Genomic DNA, 24,052 nt, shown 5'->3' with positions numbered 1-24,052 from the left:
AACTTTGGATGCTAACAAAAAAATAAATTCGATAACACAATTCCTTTTGTTTGGTAAATGCGAGTACGTGTCAGTAGTAATAATAAATACAACAATGTTCATTACAGAGTGAAACCACCGTTAACATGAATAATTACTGAAAACCGTCTTCTCATTACACAGATCACATGTTGAATTTGTTTTGGTGGTAGTGAAAGTATTTCATGCTGCAAAACTTGATATAAATCATCGAGATTCTGAACTAGCGATATTCTCTCAAGTACTAATAACGTCCCAGATATGCTCATCCATGATTTATCTCAAGCTTTGCACCAGAAATGCCAAAAAATATCACAACAACAAATTCAACGGTGAACTATTGAATATGAAGACGTTTAGCATCGGGTTTTCGTATTAACGATGTCTTCACTCTGCATTGAACAATATTGTATTTATTGTTACTGCGGATTATATTCTCGTTTACCAAAAAAGGAAATTGTGTTGCCGAGTTTTGCTACTTGTAAGCACCCATACTTAACATTGTCAATTTGAGTACCCAAGATAAACTTTTCTTTGACAAAATTTGTGCTAAATTAAATTCTTTTTTTTTCAACCCTTATATCTTATTTATGCCTGTGGTCTTGTTAATGACAGAAATGCACAATTTATATACTTGTGTAAGTCATAAACAATATTATATAATTATTATCATATTTTGGTTTGTTGAGAAAAATAAGGGTGGTGCGATACTTCTTACCAGTTGTATGTAAAATGGAATCATTTTCTGGTAAACAGCACGTATTGAATAATTCCGAAATGCTTTTGTTTCTTTTTTGTTCAGCATTATAATTATGTCCATGCCATGCAGCAGGGCAACGATAGTCTTGTCAATGTTTATTTCTCTCACTTCAAGATAAGTGTTTGGGTAATTTTTTGTGTGTGAGGAAGATTTAATATCACAATGTTACATTAAGATGTGGGCTATTCGCCAATAAGACAGTAACCGAACATTCGAGAAATCTTCGCCAAAGAATACACCTATTAAAAAAGGCGTCCAAAAGATAGTGAAGTGATAATTGTTTAGTTTCAAGTTTGATATGAAGAATATATGATACCACAATGTCAGACTAAAGTTTATCAAGATATGATTTTTTTCAAAATATGATAGTATATATAAAAATAAGAAGATGTGATATGATTGACATGAGACCACTCTTTACCAGAGACCAAATGATATAAAAAATTACAACTATAGGTCACCGTACGGCCTTCAACAATGAGCAAAACCGTAAAGTAAGGTTCAAATATAGGGTAAAATTACCTTGCTTTTATGTCACAGTGGTATGGGTTTGTGTAAAGTCGGTGTGAAATCCGATGCCTTAATTTCAAAATCTTATGATTTTAGCTTATACCTTTTACATGTTATTGACCCCCAGAGATTGATGGCGAGGCATCGGGATCATTGAAAGCAGAATATTCACATTGATATAAGCTTATGTTATTCTTCTAGAAGGCTTGTGCGTATTTTGTTTTTCTTTTATTAATTTTGCAACTTTTGGTAAGTAGGAATATTTGAATTACCAAGATAATATTTACCCGGATTTTTACAACCACTAGTATATTGTAGACTTAAAGCTGCATTTGTTTGCACCTGTCCTAAGTCAGGAACCTGATGTTCAGTGGTTGTCGTTTGTTGATGTGGTTTATAAGTGTTTCTCGTTTCTCGTTTTTATATGGATTAGAACGTTGGTTTTCCTGTTTGAATGGTTTTACACTAGTCATTTTTGGGGCCCTTTATAGCTTGCTGTTCGGTGAGAGACAAGGCTCCGTGTTGAAGGCCGTACTTTGACCTATAATGGTTTACTTTTACAAATTGTGATAAGGATGGAGAGTTGTCTCATTGGCACTCATACCACATCTTCTTATATCTATAAAACGCTGTCATGGTTGTGAGTACAGTACAGCGAATTTCATTTTTGATTGGATTTATTGAAACATATAGATGTTTTTCATACAATAACGTAACTTTCTCATTAGTGTACCTTTCTGGATTTCTAAATTTGTTCCTAATGAAGTTGTAACCCGTGATTTAAGTCATATGAAACGATTTTCTGTTGACTATCATGTTAATCCGTTTATGAATTTTGAAATTACAAAGAAACTAACTCTCTCATGCAAAGTTGACTTAAGATTGATTTTGCTATATTTTTAGATATTTTTTGGTCATATATTTCTGTATTAGTTTCGGTGTTATACATCCTTGGCTTTCAAATATTTGGCTTTGAGCATTCCTAATGAAGGTAAATCCAGAAAAGCGCTTCGGACCCATGAAAATTTATAATGTGCTGTTTTCATTTTTTCAAAGAAATTATTGAACCAATGCATGCATATATACTAAACTAAGCCCTCTGTTCACGTTTCTTCGCGTTTATAACAAATCTATATTGTATACTTGACATATGTTTTCATTCGGTGATTGTTTGTTGAACACTTAAATTGGCTGCTAAATTAACTTTCTGGTTATGGGCCGGAGATTGCCGATCGTGTTATTGATTTGGAGAATTAATGTTTTTCTCTCAGAATAAGTTTACACGTTTTTTTATTTTTTCTTCCATCACGGATTTTCCCTTTTCCCATTTCTGCTGTGCAATTGTCGAATTTCTAACTATGTGTCATGGCTTTGGTCACTGTAAACGGAAAAGATCTCGGCGAGTTACAGTATATGAAGACAATAATTCATTAGCAGTATATTCCTGAAGATTTTGATAAATAAAGGATTGTCTTTCAAAACAAATTATATATACTAGTCTTTTATAATAAAACTTAGCCTTTCAAGTAGATAAAAGTATGTTGCAAGATGTTAATATTTAAATTACAGTATTTCCCATTATGCATTTTAATACTATATCCAACTAAGTAAGACAGTACGTGACTTCGACGACGTAGCAATCCGCCATCTTTAGTAAATTTGTCTCATAGAAATTGCATAAGCCTTTCAATAAACTTTAATTTACCGTTAATCCGACCCATTTTCTATTTTTTGCACCTCTTTCTTAAGTCTTCGAACATAAATCTTTCTTAAAATGTTGACAGTTTAAAAGATGAAATAACGTCCCTGATCAATTGTAAATATTGCTCTTTTTCTCCTACTCTGCCCGTTGGCTGTATCGTAAAACTAACAAACCTTCGTCTTCTTATACATCAAATCCACAAATTTCTTAAACAAATGTATAACTTTGTCCAAATATTGTAACATCTGAAGCATACGTCTAGCTCTGCATCCAATTTTTAACAGTTTAATTCGTTGGCAAATTACGTCCTTAATCGATTTAAAACCATAATTTTTCGACGATGTCGGGATTTTTCAAAATGGCGGCTGTGTTATTTGTCGTGTTCATACTTCAGATAAATTTGCCTTTCTCATTATTTATTTGGCATATTTCTGAAGGTGGCATGTTTTGTCCATGATTATTTTAAAAGTAGTTTTCTTCGATGCAAAAATTAAAAAAAAATTGTTACAGTCCATACATATTATAACATCTACATTAAAATATAGAAAGACGCAGACGTATATTTACATGTGTATGCATGTATCTGAGAAAGGTAAAACAACAGGTATGACTGCCAAGTTACAGACAGGTAGATAAAGTCTACAATACACAATTGTTCAGGTAGTACATAGGAAACGTATGCCAATCTAAAATTACCAATACTTGTTATATTCATCCATGTACAAAGTTATTTTCAGATTTTTAAAGAAATATACGACATATTTTGCCCCCGGGAAATTCTTCCAAATATCAAATTCTATCAAAACACTGGATAAAATATCAGAACAATAAAATTGAAAAAAAATGAAATATTTATTTTTTCAGCTTAGTTCTTAATGGTTTAGCATCGATTTGTTTTATCGAATGACGAACTAAAACGTTCATTCAAAATAGACGTTGAAATTGATTATTATTTTCCTGATCACAGCTGTCAATCATTATATTCGGACGGAATTTTCTTTTATAAAATTGAGAATGGAAACGAAGATTGTGTCAAAGAGACAACAACCAGACCAAAGAGCAGAAAACAGCCCAAGGCCACCAATGGGTCTTCAACACAGCGAGGAAATTCCGCACACGGAGTCGGGCTTCAGCTGGCCCCTAAACAAAAATGTGTACTAGTTCATAGAAAATGGACGTCACACTAAACTCCGAAACAAATAAATGAACCGAAATTAAAAAAAAACATACAAGTCTAACAATGTCCAGAGGCATATAAAGATTTGATAAGCATACCATTGTATGCATCTTTAAGGCTCTAGGTGCATATGATTAAAGTAAGTTTTAGTATTTCAATCATTACAACAACAAGATTCATGTAAAAGTACACCCAATTTAATTATTTCCAGATACAAAAAACAAACAGCAGGTGGCAGGTGAGTATAATAATTTAAAATAAGAATAAAACCCGTCATTTAAAGGGCATTAGCTATCATATTCATGTTTACGAATTTGACTCAAATTCTCATATTTGATTTATAACATACTTAAACGTATATCCAAATAACAATAAGTCTAAATGAAACAATTAACAATGCATGGACTCGATTTTATATATCAGCATTTCGTATATATTTTAGTCTAGATGCCATCTAATCAATCCTCGAGATGACCTCCGGTCATATAACCCGAATATGAATAGATATCGACCACGTGCACTTGGATTTTTTAGGTCTTTTTGATTTCATGTTAAATGTTTAAAAAATAGGTTAATAATCGTTTTTACCTGTATAAGAATGATTTTTTGTGGATCGAATCAGTCAACGAAATGGTTTACCCTTGTTTCACTTTCTATGTTGACATTCTTTTCTTTTTAACACGCCTTGAAACGAACAGATTCGTATTTTAAATGATTGTCTAAATCGTAGTTTATGCCCCTATAAGCTATCAAAATGAAGTATTTGAAAAAAGAAATCGTCGACAGAATTTATGAGAAGGTCTTTAGACCTATATAAGTTGACTTTAGAATAATCGTACACAGCTACTTTTGCATAGGTACTATTTCTGTACCAAAAATCTATAGTACTGGAAATCTACTATTTATATTCAGTATTATTTTGTTACTTTAAAATTATTGTAATATTTAGGTATCTGTATTTTACAGTACTTGATATGTACTTGAAACTTAAGTACTACAAAATTTTGGTTACAACGTTACATTTTCAGCATTTTGAAAGTTTGTCTATTTCAATCTCTTAAAGTTATGATTTTCAAACATGGAATATTGTTACCTGTTGGTATTACTTCTGTACCGAAAATTTCAAGTACAAATCAAGTACTGTAAAATACAGGTACCTAAATATCACAAGAATTTTAAAGTAAAGAAATAGTACTTAATATTAAAAGTAAATTTCCAGTACTACAAATTTTTAGTACAGAAGTAGTACCTATGCAAAAGTAGCAGTGTAGCAGATTATCGGTGGGTATAAAAGTGCAATTTAGGTCACCGACAGTGATCGTCTTGCTCATGCCGTGTGTTCTATAATTTGTCGTTGAAAATTTCCAGTAATTATCGAGATGAAGAACAGTTATAAGAAAAGACCCTTTTCCTTTGGTAACTGTTAAACAATGACTAATGACTGGTCACGTTTTAGAAATAATAATACAAACCCCTCATAACCAAAAGAGTAATTATCAATTAAAAGAACACGTTTCTTTCATATGGTTGTCTGATTCCTGTAACAAACATAGCACTCATAATACTTTTTAATAATTCCACAAATTCCAACTAAAATCAATACAAAAGATTTGTTGACTGAAACTTTATAAATAAATATTTGTTTTTACTTCAATATAACAAATACATTCCGAATGATGTAGGTTTTTTTTCGTCACAAATACATATATATTCAGCCATTGCAAAAACAAAATAAACTATCATTTCTCAAAAGTTAATGGTACACTTTAATTACTTTCCTTTTTCATGCACCCTTATCTACCGTATTCTATAATTCAGGATATCTATTTTTTCCACTTTTTAGTTGACTTTTGAGCGAGTTATTATTTTTGATGGTTCTGCTTAGGCTCTTTTTAGCTCAATGCTCACTAACATCTATAGTGTCAATTCTTTCTAATGACACCTATTGAAGCGGGTAACGCGTGCTTAAGTTGGTATCGTACTTTATATTATCTTTTACTTTCCCATGGAGATTGCACTATCTCTGCCAAGTCTGGAATGTTACAATCATTGTAAGTTTGTTTAATAAAACTATCTTGACGGTATACAACATTTAGAAAAAAAAGATGTATTATAATAACAATCGGAATATTCTCGCATTTAAATCTCATAATAAAAAAAAATCATTTAAGAACTTTTTTTCAGAATAAGCGGTCAAATTTCTTGTCCTGTTTCGAATCTGTACAGTATGCGGGCATTAAGAAAAGGTTACTGATGAAATGCATTCAGATTCTTAATTCAAACAATCAGATAACAGGTCGTGATGGACATGTATGTCTGGAAAGAGTGTCAACTCATCACGGTCAAATATGAAGTCATTGTGTTCGGTAGTTCCTGAGTAAACTGTTAGAGTGTTACGATATCTATTTTTCATACTGAAATAATCAAAGTATCGGCAAACAAGAAGTACATGTGTCTGTCCGAACAGCATTCACACGTTACAACTGGTCATTGTCAAGCCGCTGACTAGTTATATTATTAAGTCATTCTGATTATTAGTTCCTGAGGAAAGTTAGGCGAAATTATTTTGTTTTTCTTCAACATATTGAGTAAGCAGCTTCTTCAAGAGCGCATGAAACGACATTCTTGTTATATTATTAAGTCATTATTAATATTTGCGGTGATTTAATTAAAACGCTACTTAATTATAAAAAATTACAAAGTATTTGTTTAAGTCCCATAACTCTCAGAACATATCGGGATCTTTATTTCAAAACTAACAGTGTTATGTTTACCAATTCAAACAATTAAATAGCGTTTTAATTAAATCACCGCAAGCAAACTCACGTTATGGTACAGATTTTGTTGCAAATATAAAATTGGTTATTTAGAAAGCATTTTTCAAAGGCAAATAAAATAGCTCTGCAGAAAACATGCACGAAGATTTTTACGTAAAATGTGATTATTAAAAGTCCCATAACTCTGGAATGTGAAACCAGACAATTTATTCAAAAACAAAAGCAGGTCTACATTCACCATTCCTAGCAACAGTTTCAAGTGAATAGTTATTCGAATCAGGCTTTATTGTTAGTGCATGCTATTTAAAAAATACCGTTTTATTTATCTGACTGTTTAAGTCCCATAACTCTCATAACATATCGGTATCTGTTTTTCAAAACTAACAGTGTTATGTTTACCAATTCAAACAATTAAGTAGCGTTTTAATTAAATCACCGCAAGCAAACTCACGTTATGGTACACTATGTAAAAAAATCCTTATATCTGACAATTTAAGTCGAGTAACTCTTGAACCACAACCCAGAAAATAAATAAGAAGCTCCATTTATCCATCCCAACAATAATGTAAAGTTTTAGGAAATCAAACCGGAGCTATAGCGCGATATGGGAGAAATTGCCTTGAATCTAACGGCTAAAGCGATCGTAACTCTGGAACAACATTGCAACAAAATTAAAAATGCGAAAAAGCTTTCTTTTATCAATTCTACTGTTATCTTAAATTCTGATAAGAATTGATTAAAGCAAATTTGAGTTATCGATCGAAGTATTGAGTGACGGACGGATGAAATACCATATCATCTTCCGTCTTTGACGGTCGTATATAAAAAAGGTATAACAAAAATACCGAATTTCAAGGCAAATTCATAAAGGGGACATCCATAAAATCTGAAAAAAAAACAAACACTATCAATCAACGGAACAATTGAAAAACAATTGCAATATTTGGTATAGGCATTTTGTTATGAAAATTGTGTATTAAACCTAGCTTTACAGCTAGCTTAACCTCCCACTTGTATGACAGTTGTTTATGTTTCCGTTATATTGACAAATTGGCTGAGTAACCCAAACAGACATAATAGGTTAATGTGACAATAATTGGGATCCAGCAGCCAAAAACAATACATCACAGACATACAACACAACTGTCTTAAAAGTTCAAACAAACATACAAATTAATCTAACAAAGACGCAAAAAAAAATGTGTACGTACAAAACAATGTACGTTGTAGATAGTAAATTTAAAATTTCACAATGACGCCAACAACAAAAGTTTTTGTCGTTGATAGCACATACCGTATGTAGTATATACACTTTCTCGATAAAGTAAAAGTTAAGTAAATATAAATACAAGAGTAAACAAAATAAAAACAAAACTGTAAAAACCCTTTGTGTCCGAGTCGCACCTCAGGACCAACCTGCACCAGGAATGCCGAAAGTTAAAAAGTAAAAAACCCGGTGGCGGATTGTATAAATATTACAACTGATTACAGTAAATCTGCTGACAAAATATGCAGTTATTATATTTAGTAGTTCTGAGTAAGTTTTAAATCGTAAAATTGTGACAAAATACTTGTTGGAAAGAGTAGGCGTATGATAAAGATATGACTGGGGTTCGTTGTACAGTTACAAAGCCTTACTAGTCTAGTCATAGTGAATCTACCAAACAAAACGACTAAAAATATGTTTCAACAGATAAATTGACTTCACTGAATGCTGTTTGACCCTTTTTGGAACAACCTAATTTAAAAATGAGCAGAAGTTTCTAATTCAGGAACTCCCTTCTATATTGGTATAAATCTTAAACCTTATAGCAAATTTATCGCAAATTCACAAATAAAAAATCATTTATCTAAGCAAAGGAAAAAAATATATAGAGATCTATATATTTTCTTTCATAATGTATGACTAAAAAAACTATGAAACTTACCATGAAAAAAGTTGTTGTTATACACCTGTTTCCGAAACTCACTAATTAAACGAATTTTGGAATACCTGGACTAAGTTTAAAAAAATTGAAACCCTATTGCCCATCTACTTAGGTGTGATTGTAATCATATAATCAATATGCATCACTTATAACCAAAATATTTGAAAAAATACATGTATAAGTATAGACGAACAAAGGGATACAACGAACATACATCCGAAATTTCTTTTTAAAGAGTAGCTGTATAATTAAACAGTATATATTGCAAAATGTGAATGGTAAAATGTATACTTATTTATAGAATAAAGTTATATGAAAAAATATATCGTATTTCAATCATTATTGCATGGATGGATGATATTTCAATAATTATAATATTGTATGAGAACAGAATAAATAAATATTGCACTAATCCTTTCAATATTATATCCATTTTATTACGCAGCTTAGAGTTTTAATATAGACGGTAAGTTTTGATCACATACATTTCTACAAAGACGGTTTCATTATACCAATATATTATCACTAAAAGATGAAATAACCATAGTTTTATGTATTGAGTGAAAAATCATGAAAAATGCTCAACAAATGACGGAATGTTGTTATTTTTAAGCCTCACATATACTGCCCTCCGTTTCCCTATGCACTAGATATAATTCAAATCAAGATACATCTTAAAATATCAGGTAAAGATAAAATGAACATCTTGGGATTTATTGTTCTTATGACGTTTTGGTCTGTCCAGGGAACAAAAGACAACGTCCATGAAGTACTTTTAAAAAGTTTCCAGTGCCAAATGGCATCTGCTGGAATTAGAGGGAAAAACTGCGAAAAGGGTATATATAAAAATGTATCTTATAATATATAGAGGTGTGTAATACTAGTCTATCAAATATTAAAAATTAAAAGACGAATAAAAAATCCGTTAGCAGAATTAATTTGAGCAATTGGAAACAAATGCACAATCAATTTCAAGTGCATATTATAAAATTGCAAATTGCATTATTTTTTTTTTTTTCAAAATAAAAAATAAAATTGAATAATATATTTAATTAACAAATACTTTGTAGAGAGAAAGATGTTCGCTTTTCATGCTGAATTCTCAAAAGATAAAAAAGGTTTCGGCAATAGCGAGATTGTGAAGTATGACAATGTAATTCTCAACGTCGGAGAAGCCTACGATAGTACTACTGGTTTTTTTACCTGTCCGGAAAGTGGATTATATACGTTTTCGTGGGACACTCTGACCGAACCAAAACACAGATTTTTTAGCGAGTTTGTAGTTGATGGAAAGGTTAAAGCAAGAGGATGGGCCCAAGTTGATCATTCAAGTGACTATGCTTCCGCATCGAAACCAGTGGTTGTTCAACTCGAAAAGGATAATAAGGCATGGATAAGAACACATGGAAGTAACGGTAAACAGTTTGATGGGGAGTAGTCCTCCTTTTCCGGATTCAAAATATAAATAAACTAATTTAATAAAAGTAATTATTGTATTGTTACGACTTTTTATTTTTTTAGATAGTGAGTAATGATATACATTAAAATTAAACTAATATATACTTAAACATTAAAAACATGCATAGATTACAAAGTACTTGATTTGCTATAGATGGATTTAGCTATCTCCATTCATAATACCGATTTGAAATTTGAAATAATGGGAGAAGACAAACAGTAGATTTGTGTAGTTACATCAAGTTATATACATAAAAATAAGGAGATGTGGTATGATACTATCCACCAAATTTCAAATGAAGGGATGTAATCAATTATAGGCAACCGTACGGCAGTCAACAATGAGAAAAACTCATACCGTATAGTCGGCTATAAAAGGCCCGACATGAAAATGTCCTTTTTCAAATATCTATCAACTTTATTTTAAAAGGTCGTACGAGACAGGATCAAGCCGATGAACGAGCTTATTTTACAACATGTTGTACTGCGAAACAGGTTAATATCTTTCCCAAAAAAATGCGATGATACTAAAACCGACAACTCTTTCTTCCCATCCCACCTCCTAAAAAACAAAAAAACAAAAGATACAAAAGATACAAAACAAAAAAATATAGAAAAGAAGACAAAAGTAAAATAACAAAAATACCAAACTCCAAGGAAAATTCAAAACGGAAAGTCCCTTAACTAATGGCAAAATTAAAAGCACAAACACATCAAACGAATTGAAAACAACTGTCATATTCCAAACTTGGAAAAGAAGCATGACGATACAAAAAGATAACACTTGAATTTTAACTAGATAACATTTTTGTTCGCTATGGAGATTCCGTCTATCGTAAAGTTATCGGAATTCTAATGGGGACTTACTGTGCACCACTTATTGCAGACCTGTTTCTGTATTGTTACGAGTTACAATTTATGACTAACTAAAATCAGCAAAGACCCATCGAAACAACATCTGATACAAAAATTTAATAACAATTTTAGATATTTGGATGATATATTGGCTCTCAATAATGACGACTTCAGTATGTACACTAAAAAGATTTAACCTGTTGAACCGACTTTTAATAATGCTAATACTAATAATGAACATTGCCTTTTCTTGGATCTTGATATCTATATTTTTAACGGGAAGCTTAATACTAAAATTTACGATAAAAGAGATGATTTTTTATTTCCTATTGTTAATTATTCATTTTTAGATGAAGACATGCCCTTGTCAAATCTCTGTACACTGAAAAAATATTACACCAGGGTTTTCGATATCAAAAACTTGTCAAAACATTTACTAAATTTTATCATCGGTACAAGGACATCATTCGTAAATCTAATTCAACGTGCAGACATCTTATACGTTCAGGTATTTCACATCCCATCTTTCATGTAAATATTCTATACAAAGCACAAAAATGTCGTCAATCGTCATTTTGCTAACTTTCTTCTGTTACCTATTTTAACATCAGACTCGGACTTCTTTTAAACTGAGTTTAGTTTTGCGTTTTGCTGTGTGTTTGTTTATTCCACATTGGCTAGAGGTATAGGGGGAGGGTTGAGATCTCACAAAACATGTTTAACCCCGCCGTATTTTTGCGCCTGCCCCAAGTCAGGAACCTCTGGCCTTTGTTAGTCCTGTATGTTTTTTTTTTAAATTTTGGTTCATTTATATAAGTGTTGACAACGATTAACCGGTTAACCAGTTAACCGTCGGAAGGACGAACCAAATATCGAATACCAAAAACGCTAACCGGTTAACCGGATCTTTTTTCAATTTGAATAGATCTGATATAAATGTGTATTGAAATCTTTGATAAATTTTGTTGAATTTTAAAATGATCGTCGTGGTGATTAATTTGACAGATTAATTGTTCAATATATTGATTGCTATTACAAACCTTGAACACATTCTAATTTTACAAAATTAATTAGCCGTGACAAGGACAACTTGTCGATCAGCCCGGGGAAAGATCTGAAGTAAACATAATTAACATAAATTGATTGAACAGTTGTGAGCTGATAACATTCTACGATTTAGTTCATTATTTCATGTTTGATTTAATCCACCTCCATCGTCCAAGGTTTTGTCATACTTTAAACGAAATGCCGACTCAAAAATGGAGAAATGCAAATCATGTGAATGAAATTAATATAAAAATAAGATGTGGTATGATTGCCAATGAGACAGCTATCCACCAAAGTTCAAATGAAGTGGATGTAAGCAATTATAGGCAACCGTACGGCCTTCAACAATGAGAAAAACCCATACCGTATGGTCGGCTATATATGTATAATTGGTGGTATGCTCTTGTGGAGAGTTGTCTCATTGGCAATCATACCACATCTTCTTTTTTACATTAATCATCTTGAATTGAAATTTTCTGAGACACAAGAGAAAATAAAATAATCAACGGTTTCTGACATAGTCAGTTCGAGGAGACAAAGAAGATTTCCATCATCTAAATCTGAAGTAATTACAAACTTCATATAGTAGATACGATAGAAGTGGATTATTCTAAGCCAAGCCTTATAATGCACAAGGATAAACTTCAATTTATTGCATCATAAAAACTTGCATTTGTAGGGTACTGAAGATAAGGCCTTTAAATATCAACTTAGCTACCGGTTAACCGGTCAATCGGTCGAAAGATTATCCGAGTAACCGGTTAGGCAAAACTGCTCGATTTGACAACACTAATTTATATGTTTTGGACTTTAGTGTGACGTCCATTTTCACTGAACTAGTATACATTATTGTATAGGGGCTAGCTGAAGCCCGCCTCCGGATGCGGGAATTTCTCGCTATGTTGAAGACCGGTGGCCCTGGGCTGTTTTCTGCTCTTTGGTTGGGTTGTTGTCTCTTTGACACAATCTTCGTTTCCATTCTCAAATTTAATCAAACAGCAATTGGCTCATCAAGATTTGTTTATAATGTCTGTGTGGGTTTACGTCATTTCTAATCTTTCGCACAAAATTTATTGATTTATTTTAAGACTTCGGCTGTCAATATTTGAAATTAAAAGCTCTAATCTATTTTAATCATGACGCGTAACGTAATTACATGAAAGTTGTTTTCATTTTATTAAAACATTTTATTTGCTTTTATGTGTAACACATAAGAACAGAAACAATTCCTGAATAGTTAGATAGTCGTCTTGACATCAATGGTGCCAGTAACATTATCATCCTTTACGACAGACAAAACATAGCTGATCTGAACGATACAACATCCACTTTACATCATGTACTGTGTAACAACCCTATACAAAGCCTACGAGGATAGGTATTACTCGACTAACGAAAGCTATATTTTATATATCCTAGTTGGTTAAGTGGTCTGTGGCGCTGAAAACAGTTCAGACGGTGTTGCCATGATGCCACAGAAGCAGGGGATTCGAATCCCGCCGAGGGAAGAACAAAGATCTAACATTATTGGGTTAAATTTGAGACGAATTATATATAAAACATGTTGTAAACCCTGTGTAACAATGGGTTATCCGATGGAGATTGTCTGTCGTAAAGTTGTGATATATGTATATAAGTCTGGAGATTTGCACAACGATACTAATATAAGATAAGTATTATACGAAGATGTTGTTATTAAATCGTGTTGACAAATATTTCGGCTTAACAAATAGCTTTCCTCAGTGTCAATAATTTTAACAATACTGATTATATGTATACAAATAGCTCAGTAATACAGGTAAGTTTTCGTCTATTGATTTAATCCAAAATCCTGAACATCATAATATAAAACAAAACTCAATACTCAAATATACGTGACTGAGTATATTTACATCCCAAAATGAGTGAAAAATAAAACTTAGTATTTCTTATTGATGCCGTTTGGATGGTGTACATTTAGTTCCTTTATCCAAAAGCTTTCCCGAACCTGTCGCTGGGCATCACTCCAGTGAATGTTCTGTTCAATCACTAGGATCTTCATGCGGTTAAAGTCATCAAGTTTGTGACCAGACTGTCTGAAATGCTGAGAAACTGGAAGAAGTGGCTTCTTAGAGATATCACTCCTATGGCCATTGAGGCGTTTGTGGAAAGGCTGCTTTGACTCACCAACATATTGGAGGCCACAAACCGAACATTCTAGATTGTAAATAACATTCATACTTTTGCAGTTAACATTGCAAAATATCCTATAGTTATTTTCGGTTGCCTTACTGTCAAAAGTTGATGAGTGATGCATCTGTAGGCAGCATTTGCAGCGTTTTTCATCACACGAACGACATTCTCCAGAAGTACTTCTATTATCAGACACTTCAGCCCGCACCAGCAGGTTCCGCAGACTATTGGGTTGTCTAAAAGCTATCATGGGAGGCTCGGGAAAAATCTTGGATAGTTTGGAATTCTTTTCAACTCTTTTCCAATGCTCACGAATGACACCGAAGCTGTTTTTGAGAGATGGGTGGTAAGTAAGAACACATGGAGTCCTTTTATATTTGTATTCTAACAGTTTACTCCTTGGAATAGTTTCCGCTTTCTGAAAACCTTTTTGGATAGTTCTGTGTTTGTAGCCCCTTCTCTTCAAGCGGGTTTCGAGTTGACGTAGTTGTTTTTTAGTTGTTTCTGTGTTGGAACATATTCGCTTGACTCTGAGTGCCTGACTGTACGGGATGCTCTTAGTACAATGAGCAGGATGGCAACTTTTAGGGGACAGATATTGGTGAGTGTTAGTAGGCTTAGAATATAGATCAGTGGATATGATGCCATCTGTGAGCGAGCTGGAGGTATCGAGGAAGGTGATTTTGGATTTAGATTTCTCATGAGTAAATTTGATACTTGGATGTATGTTGTTGGCATGAGTGATGAATGTATCTAAATCCTCGTCACTTCTATTCCATTTCATATCCACATCATCTATAAATCTAAACCAGGAAAGCGGTTTTTCGATGGAAGATTCAAGGAGTTGTTTTTCTAATTTGCCCATAAATAGGTTGGCATATGATGGAGCCATTTTGGTGCCCATAGCAGTTCCATTAACTTGCAGATAATGATCTCCATCAAAAGTGAAGTTGTTGTTTTTTAGTACCAGCGTGAGCATTTTGACCAGGCATTCAGTAGGTGAATATTTCACTGGTCGGGAATTCCAAACTTCTTTACATGCATAAATGCCATCTGCATGTGGAATGTTCGTGTAGAGGGAGGTGACGTCCATAGAGACAAGTATCGTGTCGGAGGGGAGTGGATTTAAGGCCTGCAATTTTCTAAGATAATCGGTAGTATCTTTGATGTGAGATGGTAAGTCTTCAACATGTTGACGAAGATGGAAGTCAACGAATTCCGATATTTTTCCGTCGGATGACCGTTCGCTGAAACTATAGGTCTTCCTGGGTTATTGGCCTTATGAATTTTAGTTAAAAGATAAAATCTTCCCGGTTTTGGATTTTCTGGTTTCAAATATTCAAGAGTCTTTTCATCGATGAAACCATCGTTGTGCATTTCTACCAAACTATCAGTTATTTCTCTGCTAAAAGATGTAGTAGGATCAGAGTATAGATTTTGGTAGAACCTTGCATCGCCAAGTTGTCGTTCAGCCTCTTGAATATAGGCAGATTTATCCATGACAACCACTTCACTGCCTTTGTCTGCAGGTTTAATGACGATATTGTTGTTAGATCGTAAGTTTTTCAGTGTAGTTCGTTCTTCATTGGTAAGATTGTCAAAAGGTTTATTGTTATTTCTAGTATTTCTAATAATGTCCGACTTAAAATTGTCAATAAATGATTCCAAGGTGGCATTATTTTTGCTCGGTTTAGGGATCCAAGTACTCTTTTTTATAAATTTGTAGTTGTTCTCGTCTTCCGAAATTTCTGAGTCGCTATCCGAGCTTCTGTTGTTATTCTCCTTCGACGCGAAATATTCCTTAATGCGTAGACTTCTGGCAAAATTGTCAAGGTCTTCCGACAATTTAGTTTCATTGACAGGGGCAGGTAGAGGACAGAAATTTAAGCCTCTCGAGAGAAGAGATGTTTCAGCTTCCGTTAACTGGTGTTTGGAAAGATTGACCACAATGTTGGAGGGCGAATCAGTCTCTAGTGACCTACGTTTAAAGCGTCTTACTCGTTTTCTCTTTTTTTCAGATGGTAAAGAAGGATGGATATGTTCGATGCCATCCCTACGGAATTTTCTTTTCTGCCTTTCACTCAAATTTTGAGATTGTATGGTTGTTATGTCTTTAAGGCGAGCATTGATAGCATCACAATTGTCAGATGTGAGATCTTTTTTGCAGCTTTTAAAAAGGGTGTTAAATTCGCCAGTAAGAATTTTCAGATGTTCTTTGCAGTGTTGTTTGAGGAGGACCATTAACCGCTTGGAACAATGGTAGAGGGTTTAATCCCATTTGCGAAGTAATGAGTTGGATAAATAGCCAGGTGTTTGTGGCATGAGCTTGATTTGTAGTCCGTTAGGAATACTTTCATTATACACATAATGGGTTAAATTAGATAAGTGGTGTTCAGTTCTAATTTGTTTTTGTTTAATAGCTTCTAAGCCTACTGACACTCACCAATATCTGTCCCCTGAAAGTTGCCATCCTGCTCATTGTACTAAGAGCATCCCGTACAGTCAGGCACTCAGAGTCAAGCGAATATGTTCCAACACAGAAACAACTAAAAAACAACTACGTCAACTCGAAACCCGCTTGAAGAGAAGGGCTACAAACACAGAACTATCCAAAAAGGTTTTCTGAAAGCGGAAACTATTTCAAGGAGTAAACTGTTAGAATACAAATATAAAAAGAAAAATAAAAGGACTCCATGTGTTCTTACTTACCACCCATCTCTCAAAATCAGCTTCAGTGTCAATCGTGAGCATTGGAAAACAGTTATAAAGAATTCCAAACTATCCAAGATTTTTCACGAGCCTCCCATGATAGCTTTTAGGCAACCCAATAGTCTGCGGAACCGGCTGGTGCGGGCTGAAGTGTCTGAAAATAGAAGTACTTCTGGAGAATGTCGTTCGTGTGATGAAAAACGCTGCAAATGCTGCCTACAGATGCATCACTCATCAACTTTTGACAGTAAGGCAACCGAAAATAACTATAGGATATTTTGCAATGTTAACTGCAAAAGTATGAATGTTATTTACATTCTAGAATGTTCGGTTTGTGGCCTCCAATATGTTGGTGAGTCAAAGCAGCCTTTCCACAAACGCCTCAATGGCCAAAGAAGTGATATCTCTAAGAAGCCACTTCTTCCAGTTTCTCAGCATTTCAGACAGTCTGGTCACAAACTTGATGACTTTAACCGCATGAAGATCCTAGTGATTGAACAGAACATTCACTGGAGTGATGCCCAGCGACAGGTTCGGGAAAGCTTTTGGATAAAGGAAATAAATGTACATCATCCAAACGGCATCAATAAAAAATACTAAGTTTTATTTTTCACTCATTTTGGGATGTAAACATACACTGTATTACTGAGCTATTTGTATACATATAATCAGTATTGTTAAAATTATTGACACTGAGGAAGGCTATTTGTTAAGCCGAAATATTTGTCAACACGATTTAATAACAACATCTTCGTATAATACTATCTAATATTAGTATCGTTGTGCAAATCTCCAGACTTATATAATTTTGTCCTTATCTGCACAGTATCGTCTATTCTAGACGATCCGGTACATAGTTAATTTGCTGGTTGGTCCTTTTTATAGACTTCTATATATATATACTAAAAATATATATATTGACGTCACGTCTCCGATTAAATTCCCCCAGTTTCATTTGCAAAACAAAAGGTACGTCTTATTCCTCAAATCCGTATATAGTGTTATACATGTAGTCTTATACATCACACTTTCCTAGTAAAGACAAATTGTATTTAGTAATCAGATTCTTTGGTTGTTTAATCATAAGATGCCGAAACGTTCTCAACGTAAAACTGTTCCACGTAACAGAAGTTCCCCTGGAAACTTTCTTATATACAATGCCATAATATTCTATACGCTTTATTCCGTAAGGAACAAATACTGTAATATTAATTCCAGGAGAAATAATATTACAGAATATTTCTTCCACTTGAACTTATATTATGAAGGAACCTCTATTTCTAGACAACTTTAGTACTTTCCTTAACTGACCAGTAGGGAATGAAATATTTACTTGACTGAATGGACATATGTACACTGATACAATTGGTAGTTATAGTTTATTGATTGTTGATAATAATTTTACATATCAGCAAAATATTTTACGTCTGACAGTAGTCGACGTTTAACTGTTTCCAGTGTAGGTTCATTTTAAGTGACTTCATTATTATTAAGAATTAAAGATTATTTGTGTGGTAGGCCTAGGGGAGGGGTTGACTAAACATCAATGACATAACAACGCACAGATTTTAGTTAACCATGATATAGACACATGATGGACTATTTACAAATCGGCCCGGGTAGTTAGACAAACAGTTAATAGATTGCACAGAGTCAATCAAATACCTGATAACTACACATTGTGCTTAATTGGAATGAGAAGAAAGGATAACCACAGGCGATATTCATGCCTACAGACAACTGTTTTACAGTTTTAACTTGGGAGGTCTCCAAAATTGCTTTGCAACATTTAATGCTTTTTTAAGTATAAATTTGAGATTTAAAAAGGTTGATGTAAAAGTGTTCGACTATTGTATATGTGAAAACCTTTTATCAATTAAGAATAAACAAAAAGATATATACCAATAGTCATTATAAATGTTTTTACGATGATAGAGATTTCTGAAATTGATAACCGAAAAATAATCATATCGTTTCTTCTTTTGTTTAAAACAGATCACTAAATATCCAGAGCAAAGCTACATATCAAATCGCGCAAATGGTCCTTATCTTATAGTTTTATACCTAATGACATTTAAAAACAAGGAAAAACCTTTTATAACATCTATTAAAAAAATACACTGTGTGTGACACTGTCACAAACTTTCTTGTATGCCTTGTGACACTTAGAAGGAACATTAGTATGAAGGCAAAGTCTACAAGGATCTAATTGCCAGAATTATACGAACAACTTTATACAATTGAAATTTAATAAAAATCCTAAGGTTATACATATGCCTTCGTTAATATATAAATAACACATAGCTGAGAGGGTGATAGAGCAGATTGTTATCCCGAGAAAACATTGTCAACCGCGGCGAAGCCAATGTTGACAATGCTTTTTCGAGGGGTACCCTCTCAGCTATGTGTTATTTAATTCATTATACTGAATGTCCTATCATTATTGTCTTTACATATGAATTTTATTTAAAAGTATATTCTATGACGTCACGTGCATAACAACGTTACAGGTACTAGAAAAATCAAAGTGAAGTGAAGCCAGATGGTTTTTTTTTTATTTTGACAGTCAAATAATAAAATCTGAGCCAAAACGTAGAATTTAAGCATTGTCTTTAACTACTTGATGTAAAGTCAATTCATTGTCCTTTAAATTATCGATTTTTGATTGGTTTGGACGAGAGGGTGACATTAAAAAAAAATTGTCTCCCGCTCAGCCATGGGATAGAGTAAATTGTTTACCTCGTATTAGCCAATCAAAATCTGGCATTTTAACGTGAAGTATAATAAAATTCATTGTTGTCCCAAGCACATGAAAGTATAAGGGCATAGTTTTCCTAAAATACTTTTAGACTATAAAAACACTATTCCGTTATGTTGTTTTGAGAGCAAGAAAAACAATTAATTACTTGCACATTAACCAAAAGCATGAATCATGTCTCCAAACAGTATTATAAAGCATTTCTCGGTTACGACATTTATTCCCGCGTAAGATGTATTAGTGATTAAGCAATTTGCCTTTACTTCAACATCATTGCAATAAAACGCATACGGTTTTGTCATCGGTTACATGCTTGTGATTATTACAAGAACAACAATTGCATAATTGTTTATGGAGTGTCTTGCATTTACCATCGGAGAAAGAATATGTTTTCTTTTTCTTTTTCATTTTAGTTTTTTTAATGTTAAACGGTAATCGTTGATATTTTTAAAGAACTCAAGATAAATTTAAGGCGTAGGCAATGTTAAATCTTTCAATGGTTTTCTCCTTTACAAAACTAAATTACCGTTCAAGCGTCTTAAAGGGTTTCACTGGTGTTCCCGGAAAAGCCTGGTTAATAAATGTGCTGATATTGTCTCAAGATTTTTTGAACTAAGTTAAGTTGTGAATTTCAATGATAAATTTCAAGAACAACTCTTCTTTGCAAAATAATTTTTCTTCAGTTACAAGTTTGATCCTCGTGTATGGCGGATAAAAAGGGATCATATATAAATGTGATGATGAATGGGATGATGCGCTCTTCAAATCGTACATTTCTTAAAAATGCGTGTAAATCTTGAACTCAAATCTAGTATGTCAGTACTTCAGTTTTGACAAGAATTATCATTGATATGATCATAATTATAAATAACCTGTTTACAAAACTTTGATTTTTTTTCGAAACACTAAGGGTGTTCTACCCCAGGAATAGATTATCTTAGCATTATTTGGCAAAACCTTTCGGAATTTTGGGTCCTCAATGCGCTTCAACTTTTCGAGCGTCAATGAGAAGTCTTATGTAGAGGAAACACGCTTTTGGCGTACAAAATTTTAATTCCGGTATTAACGATGAGTTTATTTAGATATTTTACAACACTGGGTCAATACCTCTGCTGGTGGATTATCAGTCCCCGAGGGTATCATCAGCTCAGTAGTCAGTACTTCGGTACTGACATGATTTATAACAAACCTTTCTAAAATTGTCCGTTTATAAATTTATAAATTATTTAGAAACTAAGGTTTCAACTCCCTCAGGCAAAGTTGACCTTAGATGGATTTGGCTATTTTTTTTCGGTACTTTTCGGTTGTATAGCCCTTCAACTGTTTCGGTTCTTATACATCCTTGGCTTTCAAATATTTGGCATTGGGCGTTCCTGATGAAGGTACTTCGGACGCATAAAATTTATAACGTGTTATTTTCATTTTTTAGAGCAACGTTATTAAATCTCTTTCACAAATATTTTCGTCGACAACGGTCTTTGTGGTCTTATTGTCCAAATCTTTTTTAAATTTATTTAGTATTTACGACAATTTTATTTCTTATTTATTTTTTGTTGTATTAATATGCGAATTATTAACAAGTCTTTTTTCCTTAAATAACGACAAAGTTGAAACATTTTAGCACTAAGAACTTAATGGATTGATATCAAACTGATGCACAACTATTTGATGGTCTCTATAATTCAGAAAGAGAATACTGATTTGGAATTGACTAATAATGTGCTATTGTCAACCAAATGGAGACAAAATGTCATCTGTTAAGAAAACTTATTTAACAAATGTGAAAATGTCAGACAACATAAGTGTCTAATACTATTTTGGTGCAGAGTTGTTTTAAATAAACCAAATGAGAATTGAAAACAGACATATAAAGTATACGATCGTACGATGATATTTTCAATGAAAATAGAAGTGGTCGTTCTATTTAGTAATCACTGTATAATCAAAATAAGGACATCTGTTATGCTTATTTTTAACGAACAAGTTCCTGGTGGTATTTAAAAAAATAGATGGTTAAACTTGATAATATAGAAAGATATTATTGTGTGAATAAAAATAAATCTTGGATAAACATCAATGAGACAGCGGTCAAACAACACACAGAAATATCCAAAAAGACAAATCGCATTCCTCCATATTGATTCTTGGTCGTACTTTATCGAATTGTTATTTATTTAGCTTTGAACAATGCCTTTAATTGCAACGTACTTAAGACATTGCATACGTTAAAATTATGCATTTGTGAAAAATAAACTAGTACTTACTTCTTGTGTCAATATAAGTTTCCGAAACGATCCGAATGAAAGGATTTTCAGTATGTCCATGGAAATAAGGTCCAGCATAAACTTTTCGAAAATTTACTGTAAGATTGTGTTGCAACAACAGCTACAAAATGAACAATTCTAAGTGAAAAATGTTGCTATTTTGTAGAAATAGACATTTGCATTATTTCATGATGGTCAGTTTTATTGGAAGAGGGTACAAACATGCGAAGGATAAGCAGTGATGCTTTGAGAGTAACTAACAAACATCTACCTTGACAAAATATATAAATTGATAATAGTCGATTGGGTTGAATCTATCTTCATTCATGATAAGGATACAGTTTTCAAAACGATAAAAGTAATTCTATTACAATAAAATCGATCAGGATTTCTTTTTATCTCTATTTCAGCTCATTCATTCAAAACACCAGTCTTCCACAATGCTGTTAAAAACAACCATTATAGCAATTTTCATGGACAATTAACATGTTAAATGTCAGCCAACCATGCATGTGGACACATCCATTTGGTACGTTCTTTCTATGCAGGCTGTGATATGATCATTTGTTAAAATCAGTTTTGATGCTTTTAACAAATTGCAGTTATACAGTATCCCTTTGCCCCTGGTCGTCCAACTTTTTTTTCTTGAAATTTGAAAAAAAGAGGGCAGATACCATGAGAGCTATTACGGACAATAAGTCAAAGAAAAAAAGACTATCTCATGGAAAAAAGATAAAAAGATGGGAAAAACACTTAACAGAAAAATGAGCATCACGAACACCACAAAAAGCCTTGGGTAAACTCAGATGCTTCAGAAAGGGTCATCAAATTCTCGCTTCACAAGTGACACCAGCCGATTACGTTGATGAGTAATATCAGGTTATTTCGAATTATACAATACTCAATTGATGAAAACTGTATTTCCAATCCGTGAGATGGATTTCACCTGGAACTTTCCACAAAAGATAGCGTGTACAACATTATATAAATAATACAAAGCTGAGAGGGTGATAGAGCAGATTGTTACCCCGAGAAAACATTGTCAACTGAGGCGAAGTCGAGGGGTAACAATCTGCTCTATCACCCTCTCAGATATGTGTTATTTAATTTATTATACTGAATGTTCTGTTATTACTGTCATTAAATTTCAAATTCAATGTAATAAACTATGACGTCTTGTACATAACAACCATCCGTATTTAATAAAGCGCACACTTGATCAAGCGTCTCCGTGAAGGGTAATAGAGTATTTGCCATAGGATAGAGTCGTATTTAATAAAGCGCACACTTGATCAAGCGTCTCCGTAAAGGGTAATAGAGTATTTGCCATAGGATAGAGTCGTATTTAATAAAGCGCACACTTGATCAAGCGTCTCCATGAAGGGTAATAGAGTAAATTAACACCCTCGTATTAGCCTCTCTCAATATTAAATATTCATCTATGCTAGGAAAACGTATTCATTGCATGCAGTATTTACAAGGAGGCGTATAAACCTTTGTTTAAACAGGAAATGAAAAGATAAGCCAAAGAGCATTTCTATCAAATCATGACGCCATAACTCAGGAAGGTCATTCTACTTAGGCCAATCTAAACCAGTTGATGTTTGATTATCAGATCTCTAATTCTAAAATCAAAAAAGAAAAGAACTCCGAAAAGGAATTTTAACTAAAGGATCTATAGAGACTGTGTCGTCACCTGAATCATTGTGCATTTTCAACAATGATCACCCTCCACCAGTAAAGACTATAATAAAGTTCATGACCTGAAATCTTTTTTTTATTTTGTGATGCTGATTTGTTTCTCTCTACCTGCTACATTTTTCGCCAAAAAAATGAAAAAATGAATAAAAATAATTAGTAATGACAATAACTCCAATTCCAAGTCCAAGTCGACAATTTCGACCGTTTGACTTATAT

General features: G+C 33.1%; 1 protein-coding gene across 1 annotated transcript in view; it reads right to left on the bottom strand.

The window, feature by feature from the left end:
• Positions 1-24,052, bottom strand: part of LOC127708142 (guanylate cyclase 32E-like) — an 89,000-nt gene that overhangs the window by 45,816 nt on the left and 19,132 nt on the right. The window contains exon 3 of the mRNA XM_052212981.1: positions 22,136-22,256. Within this exon, the coding sequence (XP_052068941.1) occupies positions 22,136-22,256 (121 nt within the window). The remainder of the gene's footprint in view (positions 1-22,135; positions 22,257-24,052) is intronic.

The sequence above is a fragment of the Mytilus californianus genome, unplaced genomic scaffold (genome assembly GCF_021869535.1).
Source record: "Mytilus californianus isolate M0D057914Y unplaced genomic scaffold, xbMytCali1.0.p SCAF_7, whole genome shotgun sequence".
NCBI classification, from domain to species: Eukaryota; Metazoa; Mollusca; class Bivalvia; order Mytilida; family Mytilidae; genus Mytilus; species Mytilus californianus.
The sequence above is the reverse complement of the archived record's forward strand: the minus strand, read 5'-3'. Positions and strand labels throughout refer to the sequence as shown.